Source organism: Peromyscus californicus, unplaced genomic scaffold (assembly GCF_007827085.1).
Source record: "Peromyscus californicus insignis strain IS unplaced genomic scaffold, ASM782708v3 Scaffold_1__1_contigs__length_55948999, whole genome shotgun sequence".
NCBI classification, from domain to species: Eukaryota; Metazoa; Chordata; class Mammalia; order Rodentia; family Cricetidae; genus Peromyscus; species Peromyscus californicus.
The window spans coordinates 31,193,238-31,216,374 of record NW_026294492.1 but is presented as its reverse complement, the minus strand read 5'-3'; the positions used below and the strand labels follow the sequence as shown (position 1 = coordinate 31,216,374).

Below are 23,137 nucleotides of genomic sequence, written 5' to 3'. Positions count from 1 at the left end.
TTGAAGGCAGGAGGCAGATGCCCCAAATTCACCATCATTTCCTCTTAGCCGTGTGACATGGCGCCTGCTGTGTATGTATCATCTATAGGCCTCATTTCATGACCTATTATTATTATCACAATCAATACTGTCAAACAGGTGAACCTACTTTCCTATTCTCGGGGCTCTAGGCAAATGTCAGCTGTGATTACAGTCTGATTCTTTCCAGTTGCAGTATTGACTTGCTCCTTGATCTTAGGAAATTCTCTCCTGACATGTTAGCCCGCTCATCTGTAAGCAATAGCTGCTGATCCAGCATTTTCATAATACCCTCCAGCAACCGTTTTCAACACGTAGTGACCTAGAAATCTTGCGGAATTCTGTGAAAATAGATTTCTGGGCCCCAGGGATTATGACCAAGAACAGCTGGAGGGAGCCTGGCAATAGTCAGTCTTTTGAAGGCCCCCATTGGATTTTGATATAACTTGGGCTATGAACACTTCAGAAAGAAAAAAAAAAAAAAAACTGCCATGTAAGCCCAGTGGACAAAGAACTATAATATCTGTGGATAAAGAAATTGACTCACAGGACTTTCTCTGTTGGTAACACAGGCAGCACCAAGCCCTTGACTCCTGATGTCTATACTCTGTTCCTTTGACCAGAAGACTAACTCAAAGAGACACAACAGACTACTCCGGGCTTGAGTCTAGACTACCCAGTAGAAGCTCCTGGCACCCCATGGGCATGCATGTGAGGTTAACTCAGTGTCATGGCCTTTTTTTTTTTCTTCTTCTTCTTTCTCTTGCAGACACATTTGCCAGCAAAGTAGCAGCCACTCAGGACCAGTACGCAGATGCATCCATCGGCAACGTCACTGGAAGCAATGCTGTGAACGTCTTCCTGGGAATCGGCGTGGCCTGGTCCATTGCTGCCATCTACCATGCAGCCAACGGGGAACAGTTCAGAGTGTCACCTGGCACCCTAGCTTTCTCGGTCACGCTCTTCACCATTTTTGCATTCATCAACGTGGGGGTGCTGCTGTATCGGCGGAGGCCAGAAATAGGAGGTGAGCTGGGTGGGCCCCGGACTGCCAAGCTCCTCACATCCTGCCTGTTCGTGCTCCTGTGGCTCTTGTACATTTTCTTCTCCTCCCTGGAGGCCTACTGCCACATAAAAGGCTTCTAAAGGAACGATCAGATATAGTAAATTTATATATATACATATATATACATAAAAAAATTATGTATAATGAACAGAGGAAACTGACATTGGTCATGTTCACTTAACCTGCTGATGGAATCCAGCTTCAAGAGCATACTCTATACTAGGGCGCAAGTCAGAAACCACCATCTCCCATTCCCGGGGCATCATCGTGTTGAACAAGGCGTGGAGGCAGGGCCATCTTGCATCTCAGCCGAGAAGGGCTGGACTCTCTCCAAGTTCATAAACGATTGAGGCTTTTATTTGTTTTTCTTGTTTTGTTTTGTTCCCGATGGGGTCGGGGAGGTGGCGGTTGGCGTTTGGTTTCACCTTGTTCCGTTTGGAGAGCCAGGATCCTACTTCTCTTTATGGGAAGCGGTGATCCACCCAAAGGTGAATGGATGTGGGATCGGTATGGAAGTCATTACGATTCTCTCCTCACCTCCTCCAAACACTTTACACATTACTTTGGATTAAGGAAGGATCTGGGCATGGAAGAAGAAAGAAGCCACGTCTTTGCTATGTTACCAAATTTTCTGCTTATCTCCGAGATGTGAACAGAGGCGACCTGCCTCAAGGAAGCAAAGCATGGGAACTGAAATGGAGCCAGGAAAAGTGATGGTTCTAGACGTAGCTAAGGAAATGGTGCCTGGCAGTCTTGTTCAACAGGCACAGGGATAACGTGCCTAGATTCCCAGGAACACACAGAACTCTTTATCCCTTAACCTCTTGAGCTCTGAACTGTGATTAGCAAGACCTTTATTCCTTCCAGCCCAGCTCATTCCCCAGGTATCCCATCCCAGACCTCCTCCTGCCCACCACCCAACCCCCTGCAAGCAGGAAGATTAACCCCATCCAAAAAAAAAAAGAAAGAAATCTATCATCCTTTTGGTCATCAGGTGTGTCCAGGTACCATGTTGCTGTTGCCTGGGATTTTTCCATCCGTTTTATTTTCCATGGCTTGCACAATCCTGTCCCAGTCATGACTGAACATTTGCCCTCCTTCATGTGCCTGTTTGGGAATGTTGTTGTGATCCCCATTACACAGTGCATGGACAAAAAAAAAAAAAAAAAACAAATAAAACAAAGAGTATCTGTATATAGTAGAGTATAGCAAATACCGTTCTCCCATTCAGCGACGTTGATTGGACATTGAAGACGTAAGTGAGTTTTCCTTTCACCTGAGTTGTTACTTTTGAGTTGTTACTGAGTTTGAATACCAGTAGGGAAAAAAAAAAGAAAATGGCTTAATGTTCATGAATCTGCACGTTCATTTCTAAGAAGCAATAATTGTCCATGTGAGGAGAGACTGAAGTTATTGAGAGGACCGCAGGAAAACTACAGAGATCTCCATGGGATTTTAGCCATGTAGAACGTATCAGAGGCCTCCAAGATTCACCCATCATTAATTCAGGCAGGCCAAAGAGAGAGGCTGGGGAGAAAAGTGGATCCTTTGGATGTGCCTGGACTTTGAGAGCCACTTTTTCCCACACTACCCCTCCCCCAAAGTATTTATTGCACATCTTCTCTGTCTGGCACAGAAGGTGGATAGTGCTACTTCGTTTTATTTTTGTATGTAGAAGGCCGTTTTGAGCCCTGCTTCATTCACCTTCCAGAGCCTGAATTCATTAGCAGCTCCTGAGTGGAAAGGAAACCAGGGTGACCAGTAGGCCCCTTAAAGTCCCCTGTGTGTGAAGCAAAGAGGAGATGAGTCAAAGGGACCGAGGCCTCCTCCCGGGAGGATTACACTGGGGATCGTTAACCCTTTGAAGCAAACAGCTCTTTCTATTCAAAAATACCAAAGAGCAAAGAAAAACCCAACATTCCAAAAGTAGTGATTCCACTAACGAGGGAAAATGGAATGGCTTCGCCCATCTTCTCAGAGACTTCTCTGAGACCTCCGTGGCCCTTTGCATTGATTCAAAGATACTTAAGTAAATGTTGCTGAGACCTCCTTTCTCTTCTTCCACTGTGATCGTAGCTGTCCATTATTTAATAAACATTTTAGTGACTGAGTGAATAGTTAGATACCTGTTACCCATTCAACAGGCCAGGTAATATACTACCTCCTGGTAGCTGAACAGTGACCAAGACAAGCCAGATTCCCGCCCCCAGGGGGTACATAGTGGATGGGATTCCTATTCAAATACTAAGAGTTGACCTAACCATACTGAGAGGGTTTTATCTTGCAAGAGAAAGGTAATTATGACTTCTTTTTAACACAATCACATTAAAATTGCACAACAAAAGCAGTTGACCAAATGCTCATGTTTTTTTCTTGAAAGAATGTAATGTTTAGCTTTGGAAAAGTACTCTTCAGCCTTGGCCAACTGGTAGGTTTGTTCATCTTCCTACTTTAGACCAGGCAGGGTAATCATGGTGGTGACCGAAATCACTGAGAAGACGGGGTTAACCTGTTTTTAATCTATGTGGCAGTGATACCTTTCCATAACAAGATACCACAGCCCGCCAACATTGGTGACACCGGTGACCCTCGGTGATACATTCTAACCCGTCTTGCTGTGATTTTTTTTTTTAACTTCATTTTAGATTTTAAAAGTGGAAAGCTAGCCTAGAACTACTCAGTAAATACAGTCCAAGGATATACATGATTAAAACATTAGAAAGGTTTTGCACTGTTTTGTTTTGTTTTGTTTGTTTGTTTGTTTTACATTCCATCTTTGGAATGTCAATCATCCTGTAGTGAATTTTCACAGAGAACTTCCCAAGAAATTCTTGCTGTTGGTCAGTTTCAAGTTCAAGTTTTTTTGGTTTGTTTGCCTGTTCAGTCTTCATGCTGTAGGGAAAATATGATTCTGGATGTTCAGGGTTGTTAATTATTATGTGTAAAATGATTTCATCTTATTTGTTTGATTATTTTATTTTGTGTGTATTGTGCACAGCTGTAGGAGGACAGGCACTCACAGTGCTGTTCCTTAAAATTGGTACACATTATTGACACGGAAAAAAAATAATAAAGTTTCTAATTGTTTGTGATTTCATCACCAGCGGCACAGCAGAGTCTGTTCTGTGGAATGCCTCCCCTCATGATCACCTACTCCATTCTCCATTGTTTGTTTTTATGTTCTGAAGAAATAAAGACCAAAAAGGTATCATTGTGCACGTGGTATCCTCATCCATGGGAAAGGAGACAGCCAGAATTCAGGGTCGAGCAAACATTAGCTCTTTGGTCATGCAGTGTTCTCATTTAAATGTCCCAAGAGTGGCACATGGAGTCTGCGTGTCTGTCTGTCCTGTGATGCTGTGGTCAACATTGGATGTGCCTTGTTTCCACTGCTTTCTCACCTTTTAGTTGAACTCTGTCTTCTTGCTTTCTGCACCCAAGAACATGGACTCAAACTATGAATGGTCAGGCAACTTTCAGCACACAGCATGGTATACGAAATCATGTAGCCCATCACAATGGTTATTGGAAGAACAGTCACTTCCCAAGGGACAAGCAGATTGCCCACCTAGTATTATGTATTGTATTTCTTCTTGCTCCCAGTACAGCTTCAGCATTATGTTATTAATTTCTGGCTCTATGAATTGTATAAGTTACTGACTTTCCTGTCTCATACAATCAAAAGAGCACAGAAGAGGTGACACCAGACATAGAATAGGAATTGTGGGGAAAAAAAATATTGTCCTCTTACCGTGGTAGATTCTCAACAGACAGTAGGTGCATGAAAATGACACTCTGTTCATCTGATCATCGTAAAGATTCCCACAGAATCTTTCATCACAGCTTTGTGTGGACACCTGTAGCACATTTTCAAAGTGGAAGGAAATAAGGTACAATTTGAACACTCTTCTTGAGTCAAAGAATCGATAGGCCTCCTGAATATTGATCTTTAATTTCATATCAAATTGGTAGCCAGTGTTTACTTCTTGAACAAAGAGCCAAGTGAGTACTATAGTGGGGATCCTTGACCATTTAGTAGACTTGAGCCAAATTCTCTGGCTGATTAACATCAAGTGCTTAGGAACAAACATCCATTTGTTGACAGTGATCCAGGGCTTTCAACCAGAAACCTTTCAGAGAACCTTGCTCTCTATAGTATAAGTGCACTAAGTTTTTGTGGCTGTTGCTTCTCAAATATAAGATGATAGCCTAAACATGCTGTCTAAAACAAGCCTGAGGGATGGACAGGTAGCTCCTCGCATCTCACGAGTGTCCCCTCCCCAAGAAGTGATCTCCACACAAACAGAAACACATTGTTTCCATTGTCCTTTCCACACCGGGCTTCCTCATTAGAAATGCCATGCTTTCACATTTCTGGGCTTAAGCTCTCAAAAGAAAATGAGAGGGACCAGTTTGCTCTCACATCTGACAGCTTTGTCAAAGAAATTAGAGCCCCCTCCCTCTTTTTCTAAAGCAACTCAGCTTCAAGAAGACGTCTTTCATTTTCCTTCTGAGTTGAAAATGTGGTATCCATCTCTTGATTTTGATTTTCCTTTTCTGATCTTGGGAAACTATACCCAGAGCAAGTCGTGGCTGTACCTTTATGAGTTTAAGAACGTGTGGCCATTTCCCCATCGACAATGTATGTTCATCCTAACTTACAACTATCATCTAGTATGCTCTATAAGAATCATGCCTCTTGGGCAAGGCATTCTAACCATTGGCAAAAACTAGAAAGTGATGTGACTATCAGGTTGGCAAATAAGTGGTGTGTCACAGAAAAGAGACGTGCAAAAACCACATTTATCTTACTGAGGACATGTGTTCTTGTGAATAGATTCATTAATGTGTGTTCGTGTCTCCCTACGCATTTTATTTGATTTCTTTTGTAATGGACTTGGGGATTTTGCTATTCTTTTCACACACTGTTATTGCCGTACCCATTGTTTTCGCACAGGCCCGCACATTTCAAAGGTTGGGTAGTCCCAATGGTACTGTATCACCAGGGATACCGTGGAAAAGCAACATAACTGAAATAGTCAGGTGTTTCATTTTTAATACTTAACCAGGCCGTGGATACCAATGTCCCAAAGCAGAGAATGCCCTTCCCGCAGAAGGGCCAACCACTGAGAGGGAGAATTCCTAAGAGAGGCAGGGGGTGCTTTTGTTGTCCACTCCACAGGGAATGGTAAGTATCCAGCTTGCTGTGACTTTGCCTCAGCCTGCCAAGGTGTCCAAAGAGATGCACTCAAGAATCTCCAGATTTTCAGTTTTGTCAAAGGTTCTCTGATTCCACTGCCTCAAGGGACATTTACACATCATCAGTTATTTTGATGTACTTAACTTTTAGCTAAGAGCGTCACTTCATAGTGCAGCCTTTCCTTCCCGTATTGCCCAACTTTTGTCATTCTTCATCGGCCACTCAGTGCACTCAATAAATGTTGTGACGCCCGCTGTTGCCGCTCAGCAATAGGGGAAGGCTCATGCTACAAGGAATTGCTTGGGAATTTTTCTTCCAAGAGCGAACTTGTCATAGAAAATCAACTAGGATGACTTTCCACACAGACAACAGATTTTAGAACAAAGTGTAGTATCTCCACAAATGCTTGGGGGTGTGTGGTACCCTAGAGTTACATGCTAATTCACTGATGTCTTTGGGGGTCATATTTATCATGCCCAGTGTCCATCTCACGGCCTAGTCTCTCAATATCTATAAGTACAGAGTGGGAAAGAACAGTAAGACATATGTCCCCAAACCCCATGAAGAGGCTTCTCTAAAGGTGTCATACGTAAACACAGAAAAATAGATATGACTCTAAGAACTATGAGAGGCTTGAGTGTTTCACTGGCTACTGTGTTTCAGGTAGGCAATGTGTTGGAAAACTCACATTAATGACCAAATAGACTAAGAAAGAAATGACCAAGCTTCAGGGTTACTGGATCTGCTTTAATAGTTAATGCACAGAGTCCATCCCTAATAATTTGTGTGCTACAAAGACAAGTATACTCTGCCAAATCTAAAAATGTACTGGAGGCAGGGAAAGCTGATTATTGGGATGACTATACAGCCCTCTCTACCGACACTCCTTGACAGTGAGTGTACAATGTGCAGAACTGCTTCTTAGACTCTCTTGCAAACATGTAGTAGAGGAGAACAGTTTTGCAAAAAGGAGATCTTTTCTAAAAGTGTGGTTGTTCATTTGCAATGTCCCACATCCATTGTGAAGATCATCATCCTGAGTTTTCTTTCCAAACAAGAGAACTACCCCTATGTATTAAATGTATTCAATTAAACCAGATATGGAACTGCTTCACAAAATATTTCACTGAAGAAATAAACTAGGTAGTACTTCGATGATATGAATCATATGACTGTAATGGATGCTTTTGTGGAAAAAAAAATGAGACTCTTTGTGAATCTTTCTCTACATTGCTAAATTCATTTTAGCAAACATTAGACTTGAAAAATATCCTAAACAAAAATCTTAGGAGTTTTTTCAACTGCATTGCAGTAATGCTCATAGAATCAAGTTGTATGGTTAAGAAAATGATATGAATTAGCTACACTTTGACAAGATTATATCTTTTAAATGAAGTAGTTTGGCACAAAGAACATATGTTAAGTAGATTTCATCACGTGTTACCCTTATTTAAGATATTTGAATGTCATTAACCTTAAGTAAGAAAGATTCCCAGTTTCCTGAGACAACTGTGTAATTTAAACTCATTCTCCTGTTTGACATGAAAATCAAAGCTGGGCATATACAGTTTTTGGCTTGGACAACTAAAGAAAAGTATGCTTTTGGCATACTTTCCATGGCATTGAATTATTTTACGGAATACATTAGAGCTGTGCAGATGTCTCATAAAAATATTTTTCAAGAATTTCCTTCCATTTTTAAATGTATAATGCTTTTAAATTACTCAACTTGGTAACATAATACTTCACCCCTTTTAAAAGATGACTTCATTTTGATATTGTTACTACCATTTCAGGACTAATTATAATGTTGAATCGATATATGGGATGGGATATTGAACTTGAGTCTAGCCCCTGTAACCCCAAGGTCCAGGCAGATTTACCAGTAGTTAAATGTTTTTGATGGACCAGCGTTCTTGGGTATAACTAATGTGAATGTTGCCTTTAGTCTTTTTTCTACCAAAGGTTTGCATTTTAGCTGGTGTGAAACCAGGTTCAGAGTATTTGGAGTACTAGCTGCAAAATTCTTTTCCTTGAAATGGGACATTGTTTCAACACTGGCTCTCCTCTCTCCTATTTCTCCCACACCATGCAGACGTGGACATTAAAGACAAAAATAAGTTTCACATGTCCAGTAACTGGAACTGCATTCTACATATCTAGGGTTGCCCAGAAATCCATGTCAACTTAGTTTCTTTCAAATCGGATCTCTGTCATAAATGGAGCAAAGTTGTTCTTAAAGGTGTGCCTTCCAAGTTGTTTGAGAACTGTTTGGAATAACAAGTATTCTTCCCAAAACAGTTGTAAAAATCTTTTTTTAAAAAAAGAAGAAATTCATCTTTATTTCTTTTATTTAGCCAGCATTTCAGATAGGAAGCCTTTAGGGTTAATTTGGTTCTGTCTGCTTTTTTGAATGAGTGTCAAAAACAGCTCTTGAAAAAAAAAAAATTCTGGTCAAGGCCAAATTCTGGAAGTTAATAGGATGGGATTTTATATTTTCGCTTGAGAAATGGTACCAAGCAGCCAGGCAACCATGTATCAGTTAATACTTTCTAGAAATGTATTTTGGCATGTTGGGAGATACAGAGGAGGGGTCTCACCCAATCTGTCCACAGATATTTTATCACCCAGCCTGTGGATCTTTCACTAGCTCTGGTTAAGGTTAGACAGCCACAACAGAGCCAACCCCCTCCCCCCAACTTTCATGTCTGCTGATTGTTTTGTCTCTGCCATTTCTCCTCCAAAATCCTACTAGCCCGGCCAACCAGTTGCCCATGAAACTTCTCAAGCGGTCCTCTCAGGGCAAGGCATGGAGCTGAACGGGTGTAAAGCCTTTGGAAATCATTTACAATTGTTATCGTTAAGCCCTCAAAAAATGTTTGTCTTTGAAACTCCAAGAACAGAGTTTCTGCCATCATCAGTATCTTACAGGAACTTTGACTCCAGCGGTCATGTCATTGGTCAAATGAAAAGAAAGATTGCTTTATTACTGCTTAGGATTCCTTTCATATTGCTTCAGAGCTTCTGTTGATCAATATATCAGCTTTCACAGCCAGTAGTATTCTGTCTTCACCTCAAATTTAGAGTTGTTTTATTTTTTAAAAAAAATCAGAATTATTTTGGGTCTCTTTAAAGGCATGACAAAATATTTAATAATTTTTCAAAACCAAAACAGAAGGAAGGAAGGGTCTGCAGAGGCTGCTGGGTTAGAGATGATGACAGGGTTTTCAATGGGCTGTCTTGATGTTTTGCCCTTCTTGGTAACTTTATATCTCCCCCGTTCCCAGTGGAATGTTCTCCATACTCAGTCTATAAGAGGATACAGAAAGAGCACTGGTCTCCACTTTCTATCTTTTTAAATCCTCCCAGGGAAAGAGAACAGCTATTTCAGAGCATATAATGAAGGGGGCAGGGGAATGCCAAGTACTTCACTGGTTAAACCAGAAGCTTTGAACGAAAGCACACATCATTTTGAGTGTCTCTAAAGTAATACTGTGCTCACTAAAAAGCTGTCATAAAATGGGTGGAGCTAGATCAATATTAAATGAGTGATTTCAGATTGACAAGGGATCAGATAAAAGTCAAGCCAGAGAGGCATAAAAACAAACCAGTTGAACAAAGCCTCCATCCACAATCACTCAGTGACTATCCACTCAGTTCAAACTTTTAGCTTTTCAGTCTAGCCAGTGGAGCCGTTTCAAAATCAGACTTTATGTTTTTGACACTAACTCATAAACTTCAAGCATTTGTTTTGATAAAATGTTATATTAAGTATCATAAGGTAAGGTGAAGAATTAAAGGCAGGATGATTTAAGACAATTAACACTGGCCCTGGATTTAACCAGATTCCAATTACAGCCTTCTAATTAAATTAACCTTTCATTTTGGTCTAAGGATATTTTATGAATGTGAGATTATTTAACGGGGTCATTCTGCAACTGATCAAAGAACTTCCCTTTAATAAAAGTAGAAGTAATGACTTTCTTAATTTTCACATTCTGTCTTTCACCATCAAGATGAATGGGTTCGGACTCCACTAGCGCATTCCAGAGTCTTCTATGAGCCAATCACCATGTGAGACTGGGCTGTTAGTTAGCATTTCAAGGTGTGGAAAGCTTGTTCTTAGCGTCCTTTGCTTTGTTGTTATCGAAGTTCTTTCTACTAACTACCAACATTGAACGTCCTTGACGTGGTGGCTTCTGGCTCCTCTCTGAGCTAAAACTGCATTCTTCATCAATTGACAGCATCTAGAGAAGAGGACCTTAGCTTCTTTCTGAGTACACAGTGCTCTCTTCATTTGAATGCCCAGTCATCACCAGCGAAGAGACTCAAAGGCTTTCTCTTTTGGAAAGGTAGCCAGATCTATGTGTTTCCGAAAGTTATGAGTCTTCAGATCCCTCCGGCTTTGAATCTTCTCATTGCTACATGAGGGATGGATGAGGACGTCATGTCGTTGTGTTCCAGAACACATCCAGCCCCCCTGCGATCAGTAGCTTTCTGTTTCCTTCCTCTGGTAGGCGTGGGCTAAAGATGCTTCACATTGCCAACCAGTTGCTCCTCCTTGTACTCAATTAACAGAACAAGTGCCAAGCCACATGCATCTGGGAGGCACTTACCAATTTATTTGAAAATAATTACTTGTCCACTGCTGGGCGGAGGGAATGGGAAATTTCCTCCATTGGAAGAAGCATCTAAAAGGTTGGAATGGATTTCAACTCATTGACCTTCTGAAGGCCAAATCCATTCTTCTTCTAAGGGTGACCTTTAAGTTTTCACAGTGTCTCACAGCAACTCCCCTTTTGTTTCGCATTCCTTAAGCTCCCCAACGGATAGGAGAAAGAGATTGTCAGCACTGTTTTCTACTAAACTATATGAAATTATAAACAAGCTGCCCAGTGGCCAGCAGCCCACCCCCTCCAAGTTTATTTAAAGGTACAAGTATTCTACAGGAAAATGGGGGGAAAAAAAGGATACCATTTGCTACAGATTCAATTGTCTGTTAAATACCCTCTTTGTTATGGAGAAATGACTACTCCAAAAGATTTCACAGAAAGACTTCTTAAATCATAACCATAGCAATTACCTGGACTGCCACAGCCACAATGCTTCCTTGGTGATCTGAAATGGAACATAAAACACAGAAAAAGCATGTAGACATTTTCACAAGGAAAGGAAGGGAAAAAAAATAATAACAGAGCTCTGCTTATATAAACAAAGAATATTTCCGTGGAATGAATGTAAGCTTTCTCTTGAAGGAATCCCAATTGGAATGTCTTAAGAAATGACAAAATTATTTCAACATCAGTGGGAGTAATGCGTCCCAGCTTTATTAGTCCTGAGCCACAAAGCCAAATTTGTGAGGGGGAAGGAAGGGGTAACCAAACATGATTGACACATTGCAACATATAAAGTGGCTTTGTGAGCCTCAGCGTAGAGAGGAGAAATTTAAATGGGTAATATTTTTGTTCCAAGTATAATCATTTCTGTGACTGCCGCTTGGGGATAAAAATACCCTTCCTTTTCTCATTATAGATTTCCATCCAGAGATGCCATTCAGCTGCAGCAAATGCATCAGATTTTTAAATTGCAACGATTCTGTCACATCAAATTTGACCTCTATTTCACTTTTGATTAAGAAATAGTAAACTGAAAAAAAATAGGGTTTCATCTTTGTAAAAATAAATATGCACCATAGGCATTTTCTGCTGGTGACTGCCTTAAGCAATCCTGGTTGTGCTGTCAATCAAAGGGAAGCCTTTGCTTAAGGAAGAGAAACCCCTTTCTCCAACAAACTCAGCCTTCCTTCCATTCACACAAATGCCTGTCAATCTTCCTCAACCCCGCCAGAGCCACACCCCTTAAGCTGACCCAGGTCTTCCAGCCAAGCAAATTGCAATCTCTAATTGTGCCTGCTGACTGGCTTGTCCACCTTAACTCGCGCTCACCTGAAAGCCCAGAATGTCCCTTGAAACCTTCCCTCTGTTCAATCTTTTCCAGAAGCTCTTGGGATTAGCAAACTTTCACACAGATTTCACTAAGAAAACATCAACAACTCATTTGTTTGTGCTCAGCCAAGAAACTGTGAACAAATTTAGTCACAGCGTTAATTACCCTGAAGTGATAAGGTGACTGTCACCTAAGTGGCGGAAGAGAATTGTAATGTTATTACAAAAATAACATTATACGAAGAGTGTGGACTTTTCTAGAAATGGACTTTCAGGGCATCACGCTTAATAACATAGAAAATTATATAGGAAGGCCAGAGCATAGAACATGGGTTAGAATTATATTTTATGGACACGTTTATTGTATATGCTGATATATGCTTGACTTTCTAAACCTAAAAACGGTCTATAATTAAACCAACGCCAATGGAATCTAGCCCTTGCTACTTGATGAGCTTCTGGAGAGAAAATTCAGTATTGATCTTCCCATCCCACATGGAAAAGCTTTGATGTAAGAATGCAATTAGGGTGACAAGGGTAACTATATAAAGGCTGTTTTAGAATAAGCAACTACAGCGATTCTTAAAAGTTAGGTCTGCAGCCAAGCCACATCAGCAGGGACTTAGGAAACCTGTGAAATATGCAAATCAGCTGCTCCCACTTGAGACCCCAGCCCTCTATAAATCAGAAATGCCAGGAGTAGGTGCCGCACTGTGGGTTTTAACAAGCTCTTTGGATCGTTCTAATGCATGCTGCAGTTCAAAACCATCGATCCACACAGTGCTCTGCATGGCTAAGAATGGTCAATGTCACCCCCTCTTTAATTCTGCTCCCCCAGAAAGAAGCTTAAAGGCTTAAATGGCAGCCTTCCTTTCGGCACAATAGACTCAGACATGTGGGTTAAAAGTCCATAATTCAGACTTAGAATTAATTCAATTTGAAGGAAAACTAACTTCACAGTGGCTTCTTGTTTTTTCTTCTTTTCTTTCTATCTTTTTTTAAATGGGACTCCAGGAATCCTCTCTTCCCTGAGTCTTTCTTTTAAAATACACTTGTGCATGTACTTTACCTGACCACCCCACAGTCCAGAAAACAACTAAGGAACCGTTTCTCATGGTTGGTTTCCTGTGTTATCCTTCATGGGAAACTATTTTGTAGTGGTCCTGCATCCTGCTGAACGAATGTCTTCTGGTTTGAGGAGTGGGAGTCTACTGAGATACAGTGACTACTGGTTAGAGTTTGGGAAGCTGATTCAAGATAAACCAAGGGGCTCATAAGACTTGGAAACAGCAGGCGCTGTAGGCATCACCCTAGGTCCCCCCTGGGGTCAACTTCCAAGGCTCTCTTGCTGGCATTGGAGTGCTGAATATTCAGGTCACTTAGCAAATGAGAATGTCTTAAAAAGCCAGGCTAAGATAATGAGTTATGTGAGTATGTGTGGACATGTGTCTGTCTGTCCTCTAAAATCTAACCTGAAACCCTTGAGTACTTAAAATACCTGCGTGTGTTTGTCCTTGCTTTGGAGCCAGAAAAGCAATTCAGGAATCCGTGTGCCTCTACTGTTACTGGTCAAAACTGAGCGCTGATTGTCCATTTGCGCTGGTGGGGGTGGGGGGATGCTTTCCCAATGAAGCCCTCTCTCTTGTCCTATACCTCTCAAACAGACTTGACTACTTATAGCCCCAGTTCCAGCACAGCCCATTTGGTCTCAATCATCATCCCCTGCATCTCCACTTACATATTCTTTTACTCAAAATCAAAGCCTCTCTGAGAAGTCACATCGCCACAGCAGGCCATTGCCATGATGGGATCTAATATTCGAAGCTGAAGGCCTAAGTCAGATTCCATGCAGTCGCCTCAAATATGTCACTAAGACCCAAAGCCTTGATATTTTTTTTTCTGACCTTTGAAAGTCACCTTAGAAGCCTCCACAGTGGAAACTTCCAAGGTGAAATTGCCACGCATCTCTCCTCGGTCCACAATCCACGCACTGTGTAATTTGCTCCAATCCCGAGGCCTTGAAATAAACCTGGATTTGAATCGCAAAAGAGCAGGGAAACAGTTGGATAATGAAAGACCCTTATTGTGTAGAACATCAAAAGGGCTCGGACATGAGAAGGTGGCAGATGATTGTTTTAGAACCATAAGCAGATTTGCCTGTGAGTACCGTTCCCAGTGATAGTCACAGGTTAATGGGACAACACAAGTCTCCTCCCCAAAAGCCATATTAACCACCGCTGGCACAACTGTTACTGTAACCAGACTTCATGGGGTTTATTTGTAGAGTACAAAGCTCATACCAATGAGACGTCTCCTTCATGGCTCTCTAAACAAGGGCCAGGAAAGGAAATGGCTGTTGTACATATGGACAGAACATGGCCCTACCATGAGCAGTATTCCATGGAGCAGGCAAGAGGGTCGAGATCTCCAGTGGGAAACTAATTCACAATTGTCTCATGCCTCTAGTGGCTGTTGGTGGCCATTCTTCACCACTGAACAAAGTTGGTGGATGATTTAAGGGTAAACTGAATTCATCCTGAGCCATTTTAACAGGCAATCCCTATAGAAAAGGTTGCAATGTCCTCATGCCTGAAAGCTTCTCTGGAAAAGAGATGAGCACAAACAAGTCCCCCACCCCGACCCCACAGGCTAAAGGGCAAAGAGCAATGTGTACAGGTGCACTCCCAGTGTAAGGGAGCCCTCACAAATAACCTTTGGAGGCAAAGAGCAGGAGAAGGGAAAGACAGACAAAATTAGAGGCAATCTTAGCGTGAGTGAGTGTACACAATCCTCACATTCCTCCAGCTCAACCTGGAGATCGCCCATGTCTAAGACTGTGTTTTCAATAACTTCATCACACTTGGTATCTCCTGAATGGTGGTTTGGTGGCAATAATAGTGAGGGAAGCTTAGCTGAATCTTTCAGCTTTGAACCTCTCAGGCAAACAAAGGAAATCTACAAAGATTGCCGCTTTCAGCGCACAACACATACAGAAAGGTGTGCACCTCCTATGTTAGTCATTCTGTGGGGAAACACAATGTATAACAATCAGAAACTTTGCAGCGTATTCCTTCAGCATTGTAGAGATAAAATTCGGCGGGGAGAGGAAAGGTAACATGCCCATGATTGCTAACTGTGTTAAAATTATGATCATCAGAATTATGATCATCAGAAGTACTGTTAGAAATACTTGTGTAAAATACCTACAGCAATGGATCAATACTATTTGAATTTAACTGTCAATTTGTGCTCATTAAATATTTTTCTATCTGTGGTGTTCTATGATCCTGAAATAGTGACCACACACCTGAGAGGACCGGGAAAGAAAATGGCCTCATTGAAATGTTAGAAGCGGAGAAAGTTATTTATCGTCTTCTGCCAAAGAAAATTGTTTAATGATCTGTAAAATGTAGATTAACTTCTTGTATTATGAATGTGATTGTAAGAAACGCTCACTCCATCACTTATCTTTTGAAAATGAATCTTTTTGTGTTTCTCATGACTAAGGGAAATATTTTAAGCCGATGTAATACACAGAAGTCTAAGAAAAAGAAAGCTACGTCTGGATTTGAAAATCCAGTGGCACATTTATTAGTCTTTTCCTCAAATTCGGACATCACACTAGGTTGCATTTGGAGACCTTAAACACACCAACACTAACGACAGCTCTTGTCTCACAGAGAAAGCATTAAAACATTTCTCTTCAAGAACATTGAGTGGACAGAAATTGCTGTCTAATTTTCTCACCCAACCACCCCACACTCGTTGACTCAGAGGTCCTACCAACGTTGCACAGAGAGTTAATAGACTGTGTACGCCAATTTAATCTGTGCAGTTAGCAAGAACTAGCCATTAAACTATATATTTAAATGTTTTGTAAATAAACTTTTGATTACTACCGTTTTGTTCAAACTTCTGTCTTTTAAAATAATTAGACTTGATTTGAATTTTTTAAATAATCTGTTATATTAGATGTTGCGTTATTGACTGTGATTCAATGTACACTCAGCCATATTCCTGTGGGAAATATCAGTCCTATTGACTCTCTTGGCATGAGCCAGAAGCTCTTAGTTTCTCTAAGGACTTTAAGTATAAAGAAAAAAAATAAAAATAAAAATGAAATGCTAGTGAAGAAATAAGAAGCCTATTGTATAAAATGTATTTTTAAAAATCTTAAGATTCCTGTGATTTACACTGCCTGTTAATCTAGTCTCTTTGTGGAATAACCACAGCATATTCGTTAAAACAGAAACACCAAATATTTGTGATCTTTGTATAGCACCTTGTTATAATATGTGATTTCAAATGGTAAACATCTCTGTTGTGATCACGTGAGCCCACAGAAGACTAAGTCCCTGCTGTCATGTAAGATCCAGCTCTCAGAATTCCCTGCAGCTGCTGTTTCATCAATAAACAAGAATTAATTGTGAAAAAAATACTTTTTAAGTTTATGATCACTGTGCATTTTGTTAATGAATTCAGAAAATTTTATTTTTACCAGAAATTCTCTCAGCCAGTAAATACAACTGCTGATTTCAACCATACTATCATTTCTGTGGTTTCTGTATTCTTGATCTAACTACCAGAAAAAAAAAATTGGAAGCTCGGTGCAAAGTATGTCCTAACAAAGATACAATAAATGACTTTTCCTGCATGCTGCCTGAGATATACTGTAATTTGAAATGTCTTATCAAAAAAAAAGTATCTATTTCATAACCCAAACTGTAACTGGCAATATTTCTTATGTGTATAACTGATCGTATGTCAATATCAGAAGCAATGTCTGTCATACATGTATGTTATATGTGCTGTTAATCGTGTTAAGCTGTAATTTGTGAGAATGTCATTGCCTGAACTAGTTGACTGTGTACAAATCATTGTCTTCACTGTTTTCCTAATCTCACCATATTTCCTAACATTGAAATATAAATGTTTGTAAATGAGTCATTCATATTCTATCAACTTTCACGTACTCTTTCGTGTGGCTCTGTTAACTAACATGAACAAAGGAAAATCAAAATATTCATTGTTGCGGGTCCAGGGACACTTTAGTTAATGGATAAAATTTACTTACTCATTCAGTCAACAAATATCTACTATGTACTTCCTGTGTCCTTTACCAAATATTGGAAAAGTTCTTAATAGCCAGAGAAATCACCAATCTGTCTTCTGCTGAGGATTTTTCATCTCTCCCTAAGCCATGCTGTGAAACTATGGACTTCAATTATTTTTATTTCTCCTATAACAAAGTCTAAAATTGTCTACAAAGGAGCCCTAGCTTAAGATGTAGTATATTTGACCTAGGAAAATGCACTCACATAAGTATTAAGTCTCAAGGTCAAATTTGAAAGAAACAACAATGAATTTTAGGGGTTTGCTCCAGACTTAGTAAGAGCTTGGGGAGGCAGGGAGACACTTGAAAGATTCACTGTTGAAAATTGTATATACTGTCTGCTTTCTGATATAATCTTACTGTTCTATGGGGCCCATAAACAGCAACATCAGTTCTCATGTCATAAACTAGTACCCTGTAGATGATTGAAGATGTTCATAAAAGACAAGGGGATTGTCTGTTGAAAGATAAATAAACATGTCTAGAAGACCATAGAAGGAGAAGGGTTATACCACTATGATATTTTCTGAGTGATAGGTTTATTTACATATACCGTAACTGCTTACTGCTTTTTAAACGTGCATGTACACACACACACACACACACACACACACACACACACACACACACACACCCACCAGACCTAAACCTCTCACAGCATTCCCACAGTGATCGAAGGAGGTGCTCCCAATGGGTTTCATGGTAAGTTCTGAACATGAGAAAGATACATGGGCTCCAAATTTATCAAAATCAGAAGGCAGGTGAAAAGCACACTCAAAAATTGAAGGCCTGGGGTTCAAGAGATGGTTCAGTTGTTAAGAGTGGTGCTCTTACAGAGGACCCAAGTTCTAGTCCCAGAACTATCAGGCAGCTCATGGTTATAGCTACCTAGAGCTCCAGATCCGGGGTGTCCATTGGCCTCTTCTAGCCTCAATAGTCTCTCTCTCCCTCTCTCCCCCCACTCTCTCACACACACACCACACCACACCACACACACACACACACACACACACACACACACACACACACACACACACTAATAAAAATAAATCTTTAAAACCCCTAACTAAAATTCAAGTAGATAATTAGAAGGAAAAGTGGGAGAGGCTGAAAAATGATCAAGACTTGCACTTCTCCCCACAGTTCATTAACTGATCCACTCGCCTTTAATATGAACTAAACACAGAAGGTGAGGTTAGAGCGAGCCACACAGCCACACTTAGACAATGCAGAACAGTGCACATAGACTCAGCTTCGTAGCACCATCAACCTACCTGCGCAATTTGCACCAATCTGAACCCCAGTGGCCTTGTTTGTAAAGCTACCAGTGTCACTGGTGCTGACCTTAGTGCTTGCTCTTCAGGGTCATGGTAAGCATAAGTGTACACAGTGCTTGATAGCAAGGCTTGATACTCAGCAAATGATGGTCGCCGTTTACATCCTCTACGGTTACGACATCTCTTGTTCAAATAACCACTCTTAGCCCCATTTCTTCATCCATTGGGTCAGTTAAGTAAGAGTCCCCCTCCGTTGATGGCTGATCACATGCCCCATTCCGACTCACCCTACCTTACTTTCCATAACAGCACTGTTCACTTCATCCAGCAGAAATCACCTTAGACTTGAAATTCCTTCTTGATAATTTTTACCTTCTGACCATCATCATTTAAGTCTCACTTCCCCTTTATTTTCTCAAAGTTGAGCTTTACCCTGCTGCTAAGTATTGCTGCAATTGCCCTGTTCTTGAGTGTACAAGTCTTTTGCACTGCCTTGTCAAGTGTCTGAATAAATGTTTCTTTAACGCCAACACCACTCATCATTTTGAAAGATGCAAAGAATCAAGAGGCTAAATTAGCTGCATTCACTTCATTCGCTGTAACCAAAATGCCCTAAGTACTTCTTACCAACCAGGCAATATTTATTTATATTGTATCCCCGGTCCTCACAAAATCTTTTTGGAGTGGGAACAATTTGCAGTCCTTTACAGAGGTGAGAACTTGAGCTTAGAGAACGTAAGTATTTGCTCCAAATGCCAAAATTCCATAGTCACTAAGTGGCTGGCATGGCAAACCAAACTTCAGATTCAAATTTATTTGACTCGAAAGCTCAACCTTGGCAATCATCGCTTTATTCTGCCTTTTGAAAATCAAAAATTGAAAGTCTCTATTTATTTAGAATAAGCTTTCAAGCTGACAGAAAAAAATCTCAAAAAATAATGCAACAGCAAAACTATTATAAGTATGTAGATAGACATATGGATAGAATAGACCAGATCAGATACATCCTTAACTTACATTTGTATCAGGCCAGAGAAACTCCATACCGATTTGATACATATCTCCATAGTAACAATCATAAGACATAATTATTATCCTACTTTTTGTGGTTTTTGAAGACTTTTATATCACCCACATGAAAGGAACGAACACTGAATAAGTTCTGTATGCATCACCGAAGTCTCCGTGGAAACAGCTCACCAAGGTCACCTTCAGTAGTATCACACAACCACAGAGAACAGATATATTTATTCTTGTTTCTTTGGCAAGGGTTATCTGCAGGCATCTGATTTGGGAACAAAACATATATTTATATATAATTATATCTAATTCCTTTCCTAATTTAACCAATGGTTATTTTATTTTCACAAATCAGGTTCTGAGGTTATCCTCACAGCATCTACTAGCAGGTCATAGGCAGTAGTAGTTACTTCATAGAGGGGATTGATTACAAATATGAAATGACCTGGGACACGACAGAAATTCTCTTTTACAAATGAATATTTTGTTCTGAGCTTCCCTGTAAAACTATCTGTGTTGAAGTATTAGTTTTATCATTTCTGAAGAGCTGATTCTTTAGGTGTGCCTAGTAGGTGTACACACACACACACACACACACACACACACACACACACACACACACCACCACCACCACCACCACCACCACCACCACCACCATCACCATACTTAGCTTTGAATAAGATTCAACTATAAATTGGCAGTAAAACTTCACCCCATTTTGAGGAATAATGGTGGCCCACTGCAAAGACACAATTAGTGTGAGTCCACACTCAACCACTGCTTGGCCCCTTAGCCACATCATTTTCAAGTGTTCTGCTTCCATATCTCAGGTACTGGCTGAAAATAGAACGCAATGAAATATGTTCAGGGTGTCTACGGTGATAAGACCCTACAGTGAAGATATCTAAACAACCCAGGAATGCCCCATCTACCTGAGCCATCAGAATGACCTTCACCACAAAATATCTGACATCAAAGGGAGTTTTATTGTTTCCAGTAGCAATGAAAAATAATTAAGGGGACCACATACACAAGGGGCTTCCTTTATGATCATTTTTATTTGTATGTGTCACTAAAACACAAGGTACAGTGTGATAAGCATCCATCAACAGAGACTAGGAAAATAAAAGGTCAGGCCTCCATCAGACAGCTGCCACTGTCTCACAGCTCAGGATTCTTTTTCTTTGTAAGTAAAAATAATGTGAACAACCTCTTTTGGTTACCATGAGAACGAGAGGACAAATAACCAAATGAGTTTCCTAGATGGGAAAACGCATGTGGCCATCTGTTTTAAACTCAAGCCAACAAATTCCAAGCATATGGAAGGCCCGATCTCAGAGAAACCAAGACTCAAAGATGTAAATGTTAAAAAAAAAAAAAAGTTGTTATTAATTAACCCAAGAGTGTTTGAGTTTGGGACAGTGTGGTGAGAAATTAGGGGGAGAAATCTTGGTGTTTGCTTCTTCGACTGATTACAGAAAATCTGTCTTTTGTGATTGAAGCCCCCATACGGTTTCATGTTTTATACAACAGTGAGGGCTCCCACTAAGCCCGAGTTTTGTAAATTCTTTTTTTTTTCCCTGTGTATGTTGATATACGCATATATGTGGATATATGTGAGTGTGTGCATTTGCTTGTGTCTGCACATGTAGAGGTCAGAGGTCTATGTCAAGTGGCTGCCTCGGTTGCTCTTCTGCTTGCACCCTAGCCTCGAAATTACAGACATGCTCGACTGCACCCCGCCTCTCTGTGGGCACTGGGGATCTGAACTCAGGTGTTCATATTTCACAGCAAGGACTTCCACCACTGAGCCATCTCCTCAGCCCCCTCGGAGTTCCGTAAATAGGAGAAAGTTTGACTCAAAATGCCGACCTGCATTAGTTTTGTTGACCAGTCTGAACACCCACACTTCTCTCCCTTCTCTGAGACTCTTCAATTCACAACAGGAGCAAACAACCAGCCAGGCCATGTGTCAGAAGCTATTTGGGACCAAACTCAGAGGTTAGTTCTATTTATCAAGAACCTGACATGGGTCAAGAATGAGTTTTAAAAATACATACATGTGCAATGGGTTCAAAAGAACAAAGACAGTACCAGTACCTTGGGAATTCAACAAAATAAAATAAAATAGAAAAACAAAAAAAAAAAGGTAAAGTGTCAGTTTCCTTTAGGTCACCTGATCAGGGCACCTCGTTCCACTTGAGAAAGGGAAGCTGTAGTGGAGGAAAATGTCGCTTCGCCCATGGGTGGCATGAAGGTTTCATCTGATAGATGACGCTTGCAAGATTGCTGTGCCTCAGTTTGTACTTGGTGAGGGGAGGCCTGAGCGTCTGCAGCACCCCTGGATTGCCTTTCCCTCAGCCCTGGGATCCTCCAGAGGATCACCCACAAGTAACAATAGAGAGCATGCATTCCCAAACCAGATTACTTGGGTTCAAATTTTGTCTCTGCTAAATTGCACAATCACAAGCAAGCTATTTATTTATCCTGGTGCTTGTTTCCTCATAATTAAAACAAGGGGAATAATGGCATCTTTCTTATGGTTTTCTTATAAAATTGAAGTGAGTTAACTAACATACCTAAACTCTTTAGAATGCTGACACACAGTGAGTGTCAGCAAAGGTCACACACTATCGTCACAGCTCTGAAGACAGAGCTACAATTGGTTCTATTTGTTCATTATCCATAGAGAGCTGTGATGTGACTGACTGGACTCTTACTGTATTGGAGACAATGCAGAAGAACTGAGAATAGCAAAAGCCACAGCAGGGAATATACAAAAGTCAAATAAAACAGTGAGGTGGAAAAGAACAAGGAAATATTTTAATGTAAAATATGAAAAGAAACACAGAGTTGAGGCGATAGGTTGGTAAGTGGTGTGCGTGGTGGACAAGTATGAGGACCCAAGTTTGATGATCAGAACCCACAAATTAAGCTATGTCTGCTGGCGTGCACTTGAAATCACAACTCTGAAGAGGCAAAGACAGGACAATTCCTGGGGCTCACTGGCAAGCCAGCCTAGCCCAGTTAGGAACTCCCAGGACCTATTGAGGGACCCTGTCTCAAAATGCACAGAGGATGTCTCTTAAGGAATAATGCAGAAGATTCACCTCTGGCCTACACACACACACACACACACACACACACACACACGCCAGAAAGCAATGGGTGATATCTGCCAGAGTTCCCTGGTAACTTTTGCTATGATTTTGATATTATAAACAATAATAGCAATACAAAGACAGCCACTGCTAGAGAGTGGACAGATACTCTCTTACTTCATATACATGGATCCAAAAATTCAGTCCAGTAATATTATCTCCACGTTTCAAATTAAAAGACTGGAGGATAAAAGAGGCCCCTATGATGGTATGGCTAGTCAAGGATGAGCCAGCAAAAGGGCTAGTCTGACCCCAGAGGTTGCTTATCTAACCACTGGGCTTGCTCACATCTAAAGAGACTCAGTCCTAGAAAAATCCGAGCATTGAAATGGACAGA

The 23,137-nt window shown here is 40.7% G+C and overlaps 1 protein-coding gene across 12 annotated transcripts in view; it reads left to right on the top strand.

Annotated features, from left to right (window-relative positions):
- Slc8a1 (solute carrier family 8 member A1) overlaps positions 1–17,172 on the top strand; it is a 375,206-nt gene extending 358,034 nt beyond the window's left edge. For all 12 annotated transcript variants that reach the window (XM_052746397.1, XM_052746402.1, XM_052746400.1 and 9 more), the window contains one exon: positions 788–17,172. In XM_052746397.1, coding sequence (XP_052602357.1) covers positions 788–1,164 — 377 coding nt within the window. In that variant the 3' untranslated portion in view covers positions 1,165–17,172. The remainder of the gene's footprint in view (positions 1–787) is intronic.
- Positions 17,173–23,137: the final 5,965 nt, after the last annotated feature.